The sequence below is a fragment of the Petaurus breviceps genome, unplaced genomic scaffold (genome assembly GCF_028583685.1).
Source record: "Petaurus breviceps papuanus isolate PSGF00001 unplaced genomic scaffold, PetGlider_PUasm1.0 138, whole genome shotgun sequence".
NCBI classification, from domain to species: domain Eukaryota; kingdom Metazoa; phylum Chordata; class Mammalia; order Diprotodontia; family Petauridae; genus Petaurus; species Petaurus breviceps.
Window position 1 is genome coordinate 23,444,360 of NW_027185694.1, and position 11,308 is coordinate 23,455,667.

Sequence of the window (11,308 nt, forward strand, 5' to 3'; positions counted from 1 at the left end):
CGTAGTGGCCGAAGTCGGTGCTGCCTTCCTCCGGGCCCCCACTCCGGGGCCAGGCCGGAGGCCCCAGGGCCGCACGCTTCTCTCTCTTCTCTCCCTCCCTATAGTCCGATATTGTTCTCCGTTCCGCTCGCCTCAGCTCAGCTCAGCTCGAATCTGACCGGCCCCAGCGGGGGCGGGGACGGGGGGGGGGGCGGGGGAGGGTCAGGAACGCTCCCACTCCAGACTCCACCACCTCCCCGCTCCTCCACATCCTGATTGGAGGAAAGTTTCGGGACTGGGTCTCGATTGGAGAGTTCTGTCGGTCCCCGCCTCCCTGCCATCCCTCCCCTAGCCGCTGGCATCCCCCGGCCCAGGTTGAAAGTGGCCGGCGGCGCGGCGGTCAGCGAGGCTAGGGGCTATGGGGCTGGGGGGTAGCGCCGCCGCGCCTCTCGCCTCCCCTCGGCTCTGAAGCGCCTCTGCGGCAGGAGATGGGGGCTGCGGTTAGCGGAGGCTGAGGCTTGCAGGGTGCGCGGGTCTGGGGATGCGGCTCCAGCTGTTGCTGCTGCTGCGGCGGGGCTGCGGCTCCTGAGCGCCCCGGGGCCCCAGGGCTCGGCAGTAGCCGCCTGGCCATGCCGCTTCCACCACTGCTCTGGCTACTGGGCTGCGGCCTCCTGGCCTCCGCGGCCCTGGCCAGCTACTCGGAGGATCAGTGCAGCTGGAGAGGGAGGTATGGACGCCCCCACCCCTATCACTCCCGACCTCCTGCCTTCATCCCCTCCCCAACTCGGGATCCCCCTCCCCCATCCTCTTCTTGCCTCTAAAGTCTACATCCGTCCCTCCTTCATCTCCTCTTCTTTATAGGAAGTGTTAGAATCTTTACCAATTTCTGCTCCTTTTCCTTGAGCTGTAGGAGAGAAAAGAAATGTGCAGTAATATAGATTTCTCTGAAGATAGGGTGAAAGGGAAGGAGTGGGGGGCACCCCCCTTCTCCCGACACGGGGAAAGGGAAGGGCTTTCCCACCTTTACGATGTCTCCCCTAGCTCGGGGAGGGGGAAATCTCTTTTTGGATCCTGCTCCTTGTACCTGGAGCCAGTGGCAATGGGGAATGGGGTGGTGGGGAGTAGGGGTTTTCGTGGATTGAGTGCTGAGGCATCTCCAAGGAGAGGGCGGGGCTGGCAGGCAGGCGGGAGGAGGGAGAAGTCACAAAGTCAGCTTGGTTTTGTTCTAGGATTTTTTGGCGGGTCCTCTGAGGTGGGCCCCCCCTGTTTCATCTCTCCACTACATACATATGCACACATTCTTCTCTCAGTGGGGGAACCTGTCCTTCTCCTGGCATTCCGAAGAACTTAACGCTCCCCTGCACTTGCTCCCCCCAAGGGTCTCTTCCTCCTCATTCTCAGGAGCTAACCCATGCTGTCCTCTCATCCCTAGGAACGTGGGACTGAGGCAGGGGATTTAGCAGTTGTGATGGGGTTTGAAATGGGTTTTAAATGAGCAATATGGGGAGGGGAGCACTGAGAAAAACTTAGGGCATCAACCTCTAGGAAGGGGTAAGACAGAACCCAGAGATGGAGAGGACAGAACCCTCTTTGTAAAGCTGCTGTCCTGTTTGGTGCTGTGGTTGATTGTCCTCGTTCCTTTCAGAATTAGTGTTGGTGAGGAGGGACCTTTTCCTGTATGATTGAGTCTCAGAGATGAGAGTATTTCTAGGGACAAGGGTTGGAAAAATATCTGTTGACTTGGGGGGTGGGGGGAGAACCTGCCAGTCTGGAGAGCTGTCACTAGTAAATGGATTTGCTTCTCTTTCCTGAGAGAACATGGGATAAGGATGATGATTATGTCACCAGAGGGTGTGTGGGAGGATGAGGTAAAGTAAAGGGACAAAAAATGGGGGGAGCAAGAAGGCCTAATCTTGGCCAATGGCTTGGCATACTACTCCCTCCCCACTCAGTGCCAGATAACTCCAGTATGCCAGTTTGATCCCAGAATTGGGGGACAGGAGAAAATAAAACTGGAATCCCTTGCAAACTGATGAATTCTTGGGCAGTCAGAAAACCTGAAATCCTGCCCCTAATTCATCCTGGCCCAAGTGATCTTGGATAAGTCAATTTCCATCTTTGTTGGGCTTCAGTTTCCAACTCAAAGGAAAGTGACTGTAGATTAGATTTTTGAGCTCAGTTCCTTGATTTCAAATTTGGGAAACTGGGGGTAGGGGATGGGAGATAGGATGTGATCACCCAAGCTTCCCTGCTTCCTCATATGGCCAAGGAGTCATTGTAGCTACAATGGAAAGATACATACATAGTTTCTTTCCTGGGCCTAGATTACAAACTAAGAAGATTCCCCCAAATACTTCTTCCCCCTCCCTCAGTCCAGTGAGATGCAGATGTTTGAGGATCTTGGGCTGGGATGCTGTCTGCTGGGCCCCTGGGAGGATTAACATTTCAGGATCCACAAATCGCTGATCAAACAACTTGTGGGGCCTGAATCAGCTCTGAGACTGAGCAACTGGAGAGACAAGGGGGGGCCAAGGGGCCTCAGTGTAGTCTCTGCACTAAGAGAATACTAGAGTGGAAGAGACATTCAAAGGTCATGTAGTCCATCTTCCTGCCTCAAGTGCATTTTCCTCCCATTAAGTCTTCCTCAAAAGGAGACAAAAGTTGGCCTTGGGATCAGGTACCACTCTTTCTCTGTCTACATTTATTTCTTCATGTAATCTTACCAAAATCCCTCCTGCTGTTACTTAAACTGTTGCCTGGGAAAACAGCTGTTCTCTGTCCCTCATAAGACAAACTTCCATTGGCTTAAAGGTTCCCGCCTGCTCTGTCTGCCCTACATCTTCTAGCTTCCTGCCATGTCTGCCTTGCCTGCCAGCCTCTCCTCACTCTCCCCAATATACACTTACTGGGCTTTCCAGTCACCTTGTACATCTTTCTGCATCACCCAGTATATCAATGTCTACAGCAACTGGTCCTAGCTTGGAGTGCAAACCCCTGGAAGGGCAAGGTTAAGGACCAGGCTAACCTTTCCCTCGTTTTAGGAAGTTGGATTATATCTCTTTCAGCCCTAAATAAGGAAACACTTCCTCACAGAGCTATCCAGAAGTGGAATGGGAGGCTTTGAGAGGGAGGGATTATATTCCGTGGGGGTCTTCAAGTAGAGATGGGACAACTATAGGTCAGGGCTTTTGGATTGGATAGAGCATAGTGATTTCTAGGTGGGAATTGGACTAGGTGGCCTCTGAGATCCATTCCAGCTCTCAGAATCTGTGACTATAAGATATGGTCCAGGAAGAAAGTAATGGACCTGAATCAGCAGACTTGAGATCTACCTTCCTTGTTCTCTACCATTAACTTGATACTGGGGATAGGGTGCTGTGCCTGGAGGCAAGGAGACCTGAGTGGCCATCCACAAAATCCTTTTCTGCTTCAGTTTCCTCATCTGTAAAATGGGGATAAAAATAGTACCTGTCTCCCAGGATTGTTGTGAGAATTAAATGAGATAATATTTTAAAACACTTTACAAATCTTAATGTGCTATATAAATGCTGGCCATTATTGTTAACTATTATTTTTTTCCCTTATTTGAACCTCATTTTCTTCATCCTTAAAATTGGGAAGTTTAGCCTCAGAGCCTTGGTTTCCCCATCTGTAAGGTTTCTTCCAATTCTAATGTTTCATGATCTTGTGAATCTATGATTGTATTTGTCCAATGACCTGCAAGGCAATCTACACTTATCCTAACAATGAGAGTTATCCAAAAATGAAATGGGCTGCCTTGGACTCTAGTGTATGGTCCTTGCTACAGGTCTCCTGGCAAAGGCTGGAGCTGGATAACCATTGGATTTAGTATGGGGATTCTTGTTCAGATACAGATTGGGCTAGATGGTCTCTGAGTGAGGTTCCTTTAAGTAGAAATTCAAGGATTTTGAGGGTGGAGGAGAAAGTAGTAGAGACTTGTGAGGTCACTGCCACATGACCTGCATTGGTCTGAGAAAGCTTTAGGGAGAGGGGAGGGGAGAGCTAGTGGTTTTTTCTGATAGTTAAGATTCCTGTGGCTTACTGTGCTATGGTCAGGATTTTCACCAAATCCTATACCCTTCCCCCCTGTTACATGGATGGGAGCAAGTTTCACATAGAATCACAACATTTCAGCTGCTGGGGAATCTAGAGGCCAACTAGACCAACCCATTACTTGAAATAACAAATCTCTACACTAAAGGTTCTTGAACCTGGGGTCCATGAACTTTTTTTTTTTAATATTTTGGCAAATGTATTTTGATATAATTGCTTTGCTTTGTAATCCTGAATATTTTTATGCATTTAAAAACATTGTTCCAAGAAAGGGTCCATTAGCATCCCTGACAAATGTCATCCAGAATTTGGTTTTAAGACTTGCATTTGCAGGGGAACCAACTACCTCCCGTGGCTGACCTACCTACTTTGGGTAATTTTAATTGCTAGGAAGTTGTTCCTTACCCCAAGCTTCTTTGCAACTTACCATTGCTCCTAATTCTACCTTTTGAAGGTCAAACACTGTCGACTCCTGGACAGCCTGTGCTTACTTGAAGAACTATTATTTTCCCCCTAAGTCTTATCTTCTTCAAATTAAACATCCCTGGTTCCTTCAACTGATGCCCATGTGGCCCAGTCTCCAGGCCTCATCTTAGTTATCTGCCTCTGGACAAACTCCAACTTCACAATGTTTTTCTAAAAGGTGGTGTCCAAAACTGAACATTGAGCTTCATAGTGGTCTAACTGGGACAGAGTGCAGTCATGCTTTCCTTTCCCTAGTCCTTGAGGCCAAACCTCTCTCAATCCTGCCTAAAACCACATTCAATATTTCAGCTGTCAAATCACGACAACTCATTTTGAACTTTCATGGTCCACAACCCTCTCCTCTCCCCAGATATTTTTCAGACAAAATTGTGTCAAATACAAGATCCCTTTCCATCTTGTGTGGTGTGTGGCAGGGACTGGGGCTGGGAGTCAGGAGGCCAGGACTTTGGGTCAGGCTCAAGGGTTAACCTCTCAGAACCTCAGTTTCTACATTTATAAAATAGGGATATTAACTCCAGCCCTTCCTACTTCAGTGGGCAATTGTAAGACTTATATGAGATGAGAAATGTGATAGTATGTTACATAAAGTTAGATGGGAAGTGCTATGGGTGCTGGTATTGCTTTGTGGGTGTTATACTGACCCTATTTGGGGGGGGGGTTCTTGGCAGTGGCTTGTCCCAGGAGACGAACAGCGTGGAACAGCTATCCCTGCATTGTGCCGAGGGCTCCCTGGAGTGGCTGTACCCAGCAGGTGCCCTTCGCCTTACCCTGTCCCCCAGGCTGCCCCCAGGCAGTGCTGGAGCTGGCCAGAGTCCCAGGCATATCACAGCCTGCATCAAGTCCTCTGGCCCCTTCCGGGGGGCCCAAGTCTACGTGGAGAGAGATGGACTCCTGGAGTTGCTGTTGGCTGAGGCCCAGGGGCCACCCAGGGGCCGGTGTGTCAGCTGGCAGCCACAGGAAAGGGTGGCACTGTTTGTTCAGTCTACCCCACATCGGGACATCAGTCGCCGGGTAGCAGCCTTTCGCTATGAACTTCGAGGGGACTGGCACCTGCACCTTCCCCTGTTCACCCACAACCTTAGCATGGAAGGTGAGGAAGATCGAAGCCACTCTGGCCTACTAGGGAGTGGGTACCTTTCTGCTGGCACCATTCACATACCTATTCCATTGCTCTCCTCTATCTTACCACAGTCCTTTGAAATTAGAACTGAAACCTGTACCTAAAGCAAGGTGTTTTTGAGTCAGGGAGCTAGAATTTCTGGGTTTTCTTGCCAGCCTGTGTTATAGCTGACTTGCTGATATTTACCCTTTTAGGGCCTCAGTTTCCTTTAACTCTTAAATGGAAAATAATAGTGCTCTGAGATCATTTGACTAAAGATTGAGGAGATCAGACTGGGCTCCTGGCTTTATCCTGAGTGAAGAGCTATATTTCTTTTCTCTTCACTCCACATAAATTCCTTGTCCCTCAAGTCTTCTACCTGAGAATGAGTGACCTGTCTTTGATACTCAGTGTAAACCTAAGCATCAGACAAGACCCTTGGCTGGAGTAAGATCAGGAGAAATGGGAGGAAGACTGGAAGAGAAACAGTTGCCATGATGACCTGGAGTAGCTGGGGTTGCTGGCCTGGGGAAGAGGTTTTGTGGGGTGGGAGTACTCAGTAGCTCTTAAGTGTATGGAGAATTATAGTGTAAGAGTAGTAGTGAGCAGCAACTGCTTTCTGAATGTTCTGGGAACTAGGGCAAAAGAAACAGACTTGAACTGTAGCAGAAGGGATTCAGGTTAGACATGAATTTGCTCACTGCAAAGGTTACCAAGGGAGGCCATGGCATCTACTCTGGATTTGTTTGAGTGAAGTGTAGGCAATGACCTCCCTGGGCTGTTTGGAATACAGTCCAGCTCTTAGGCTGGATGACCTCTCAGACATCCTCTCAGCCTTAGGATTCAGTGATTGGGCCTTGGGGAGCATGTGGGAAGCCCTGCCTTGACCCAAGGCCTCCCATTGGGGGAGGAGGAGTAATTTGAGTCCCCTTCTCCCTTCTGCCTGAAGGGGGGGAGGGGAAGAAGAGAACCAGGGTTAGAGTGTGCTCCCTACAGGGGCTGGGGGCCCAGAAGGGGCTGTAGCCCCATGACCTCCCTCCTCTCATCCCTCCGCCAACCCCTGCATGCCGCCAACAAAAGTCCAGTGTACTATCTGTGGCCTGGCTGCCTGGTCTCCATGGTGACATGGGCACTCCCCCGCCATCTCCCCTGCTGGGCAAGGCAGCTCATTCCCATCCTTTGAGAGCCCCAATGCTGGATATGATGGGATTAGCCCCACCCATCTGTTGAAGGGGTTGGGAGGTTTAGGGAAATGGGGATAGAGGGGAAAGGATCCCATTCTCTTCTCTCCAGAGGCCTCTGGTCTTATCCCAAGGGCCCTAGCTCTTCCAAATAGCCATAATTTTCTAAAATGAAAGCTCTCAGGGCACTTTGTGGGCCAATATCTATTCTGTTTGTCATTTAGACCAAACAAAGGGATTGAATGTCCCTTCTAAGGATCTCGGGGCACTTTGTAGGCCTTTTATCTATTCTGTTTAGGATTTAGGTCAAACAAAGGGATTGAGAACCTTATGGCTTCTTTTTGAGCATGAAAGATAGAATTATAAGAGTTAGGGACCAGAAGCCAGGAGTAGTAGATTAAAGAAGAGGAACTTAAAACCATATGTTCTTGTAAGTAATGTAGAAGTTGATTCTGCCACGTGAGGTAGAAGTATGAATCACATGAAGTATACTTATGTCTGTACATGTATGCATGTGTGCACATGTGTGTGGGGGGGTCCATTCATTGAATTCAGAGGAGCGTCTGGGGGTTTACACATGCATGCATGGCTTAAGAGGCAGCTGGTGCAGAGTAGGAGAAGCACTGACTAGACTAAGTCAGAAGATCTGGATTCGAATGTGGTCTCTACCACTTAGCTACTGGTGTGACCTCCCCCCCCCCCCCATATTCCTTGTCTGTAAAGCAGGAATAATGAGCTGCACTGCTAAAGCGCTATTCAGATGGGAATTATTCAGAGAATTTCAGTGGAGCTGGAAGATGGCTTCAGCCCCCAAGACTAGGCTATGCACGGTGCTGCCTCCACGAAGCCTTTTCTTACCCACATGGCCCTTCTTGTTCTCCAGAGGGGAGGGCTACTTGGGGAAGAGAGATGGGGAAGGGGTGGGAAGCCCGCCCCCGCCTGTGCAACTCACTCTTCTGTCCATGCCGCAGGGACCTGCCGCCCGTGCAGTGATACTGAAGTTCTCATGGCTGTGTGCACCAGCGATTTTGGTGAGTAGCTTTCTGGCCCTGCCGACTGAGCTCAGCTCAGTCAGTGTCTTTTGCTAGTCCCACCCCCATCTTATCCCAGCTCCTCCTTTCCCCTTCCCAGGATTATTCTGGGCTTTGATTGGATTCTCCTAGCATCTCCCTTGGCCACTGTCCCCATCCTGCTGGTGTTTGCCCTCTTTCTGCTGCCCTTTTGTCTTAGGTTTCCTGGGAGGGAAAGAAGCTATTTGTCTGGAACCCTCAGTAAGTATAGTCCCTGCTGCTAGAAACAGGTCCAACCTTTGATCTATGCCTGTGAGGTGACAGAGGAGGGAGAGTGGGTGATGAGCTTGGTGCCATTACAGAGTTGGGGATCCTGGGGATCGGGGAAGGACTTCAGGTCCACTGTTCTGGGTTTGGGGTGGCATGGCATGGGGGAGGGGGGAGGGAGGAATGTAGGGTAGACATCAGCTGAGCTTTATTCTTTAACTTTACCTGCCAACAGAATAAGAAGGGTGCTCAACCTTCCCAGGGGCTCCCAGAGATAGAAGGGTGTCGAGCAGCACATCTGAGCTCTGACTGTATATCATACTGTGTTCAGGGGATCATGGGAAGAGGACTAGGGGGAGAGCATAAGAAGGGTGACTGCCAGGGGTTCCTGGTTGGGATGGGAGATGGGGGGGGGAGGGCCTGACCTAATCAGGGTTTGCAGGTTGCCCAGGAGAGTGGGCCCAGTTGCCATGGCAAGCCGGAGAGTTTATTAGTTCCTCTGACAGAAGTCCAGAGACTCTTCAGCAGAGTTGGCTGAGGAGAGAAAGCATTAGGGTCAGAGGTCAGATGATCTAGGGGGAGTTTGGGGCACTCAGGGGTGGGGGAAGGAACAGCAGCAGCAGCTTCAATTGACACGCTGGATGATGAACTCGGACTCCTCTAGTGTATGCCTTTTGGTATTGTTCATCCTTCTAACTCAGCGAAAGGCTGGCATCTGAGCCAGCTAGCTGTGCGGCTCTACCTCCAACCCTAAGGCCTGCTAGTAAAGTCTGGTGGGAAAAGGATTGCTTGGGTTGGTCTGCTGTTGGGCATGGAGTGTAAGGGTCCACTGTTGGGAGGAAGCAAGGACAGTTCAAACTGGATTGCTGTCTGAAGCCAGGGGGTCAATTATCCACTTTTCTGACTGGAGTCCAGAGAGTCCTCAGGGGATATTACTGCAGATTTATCTGTATCAAGCATCCCTTAGGATCCTTGATGTGTTGAGTGACAAGCCCACAATTTCCTAGCCTCACTTTAGTATCCTATTCAGTTGGGAACATTGGATTCTCTTACTGAACTGAGAAAGCAATGGACTGCCACAGGGCTGGAGAGGACAGGGTTGTGAAGGGATTTGAAGCCACCAGCTTTTAAGAAGCTGCAAGTTGAAAGAGGGAACTTGTAGCCCCCAGCTCTTCACTCAGTCATGGCTTCTCCATGCAGTCTATCCTGCTATCCCTCTTCATGCTCCCTCTTCCCCTATTCCTTTCACCTACATAGCCCATGACCCTTTTCTTGTCCTCTAGCCCTTTGCCTCTCTCAGCCCTTTCCCTCTGGGTACATGTAGGTCTTTGTCCCATCTAAAGCTGTATAGCATTGCCTGGAGACAGCAGATATTTTTCCCTCTTCTCTGGCAGTGGTTCGAGGGACGATCTGTGGAGTCACTCACGACCAGGAGCTGCAGGAGTCAGTGATCAGCGTCAGCACTCCTCGCATCCATCGTCAAAAGTTCCCATTATTCCAGCCAGTGGAGTCCTCCAGTCAGGTGTCCGGTACCATCCGCACCCCTTTGCGCTGTGGCGTCAGGCCTGGCCCTGGCATCTTCCTCTTCACTGGTTGGAGCCACTTTGGGGAGGCCTGGCTTGGCTGTGCTCCCCGATACCAGGATTTCCGACGCATGTATGAAGCAGCTCAGGCTGCTCACCATAACCCTTGTGAGATGGCCCTGGATTAAGGCTCTCTGAGGTTGGGGAAAAGGCAAAAAAGGACCCCACTTATCCTCTGATCACTCACTGCTAAGAAGCTAATCAGTACCCAAGACTGTTGCTACCTTGAGCCATCTGTCCAGAGGTGCTGTAAGAAAAAGGAATTGCTTTGATCCTAGCTTTTGTTTTAGGATTCAGCAAGGTCTAACAACCTGCACATTCCAATGCATCCTGGTGTTTCAAGCGCAGAGTGAATGATGCCAGACTTGGGAGATGTCAAGTGGGCACATTCTGGGCGATTAATTTGGGGAGTGGGGTTAGCCTTGGGTAGGAAAAATAAATCTTTTCCTTGAGAGAGATAAGGGATAACCCCTTGTGTAGATCTCCTCACCACTACCACTACCACCAAGGGGACTACCCCAGTGGGTAGGCACCACCTGTCCTGAAGATCTTGCAGATCAGAGAGGCCTTAGAGGGGAAAGCTGAGCCGGCCCATCACCCTAACTTCCCCTTTCCAGGTAGACACTGCTGCTAGAGCCCGGGCTAGCCCAGCTTGGTGGGCATCTCACTCGGAAATAAATGACTTAATGGATTGGGTTAGGAAGGGCAGGGATGGGAGGCAGAAAGGTGGAGAAAGGCCTTGGGTACACTACAGTTATCCTGATACCAAATGTATGTGCTGACAGTGCTATTTTGGGGCAACTAAACTCTGCCAAGTGTGCCTGGCTTAGTGGTTTCTTCCTGCTTTCATTGGAGGGTGGGGGTTTGGCTGGTAAGTACTTGGGAGGGGCAGGGGAAGGCCAGGCACTGGTGTCCTGGCTATTTCCCTCCTCTTCCAAAGGCCCCTTCTCTGTCTGGGTTCTCTAGCCTTTTTGCTGGGGCTTATTAGGCAAACCCCTTTGGGGAAAGGAACTGAATTCAATGAAAGGAAGGTTTGGGGGTGGGCAGGTTAGGATGCGAAATGACTTGAAGAGAGATCCCCTTTCCCTTGGTACCTTATTTATTGTTCTATGTCCCTTTCCACACACCTCATCTCCCCCTGCTTTCCAAGCCCACTGTGGCCTTCACTAACAGCCTTTTACATGTTGTTTCTATTAACCTTTAGCCCTGTATTTCAGGTGTACAACAAGTACATATATAATACTGACCATCCCAGGACACATGCACTCTCTCAAACACAGGTTCTCACACCCACCCACATGCTCCTTGCAGATTCTCACATAGACACACACACACACACACACACTTTCCTTCTTTATCTTGCACTGAAGTTGCCTCAGTTTTCTCAACTCCTGCATTTTATAGCCACCCACGATGGGAGCTGATAAATGGGTTAAAAACTCCCACTTCCTGACACACACGGGAGGAACATCTTCCCCCAGCCACTCTTCTCCATCTCTGAGAACTGAAGCTGGAAGGATGGAGAGATTCCTGGAGGCTGAGCTCACACTGGCCGCCATCCAGGAAGGCAACTGAGGGGATAAGGAGAGGAAGATGCTCTCTCTCTCTCTCTCTCTCTCTCTCTCTCTC

The 11,308-nt window shown here is 50.2% G+C and overlaps 1 protein-coding gene across 1 annotated transcript; it reads left to right on the plus strand.

Moving 5' to 3' along the window:
• The first annotated feature begins 325 nt into the window (after positions 1–325).
• METRN (meteorin, glial cell differentiation regulator) lies at positions 326–10,504 on the plus strand. Its single transcript, XM_069108224.1, has 4 exons — positions 326–706; positions 5,208–5,629; positions 7,791–7,850; positions 9,491–10,504. Exons 1-4 carry the CDS (start codon positions 609–611, stop codon positions 9,805–9,807), a joined length of 897 nt encoding a protein of 298 aa, XP_068964325.1. The 5' UTR covers positions 326–608; the 3' UTR covers positions 9,808–10,504.
• Positions 10,505–11,308: the final 804 nt, after the last annotated feature.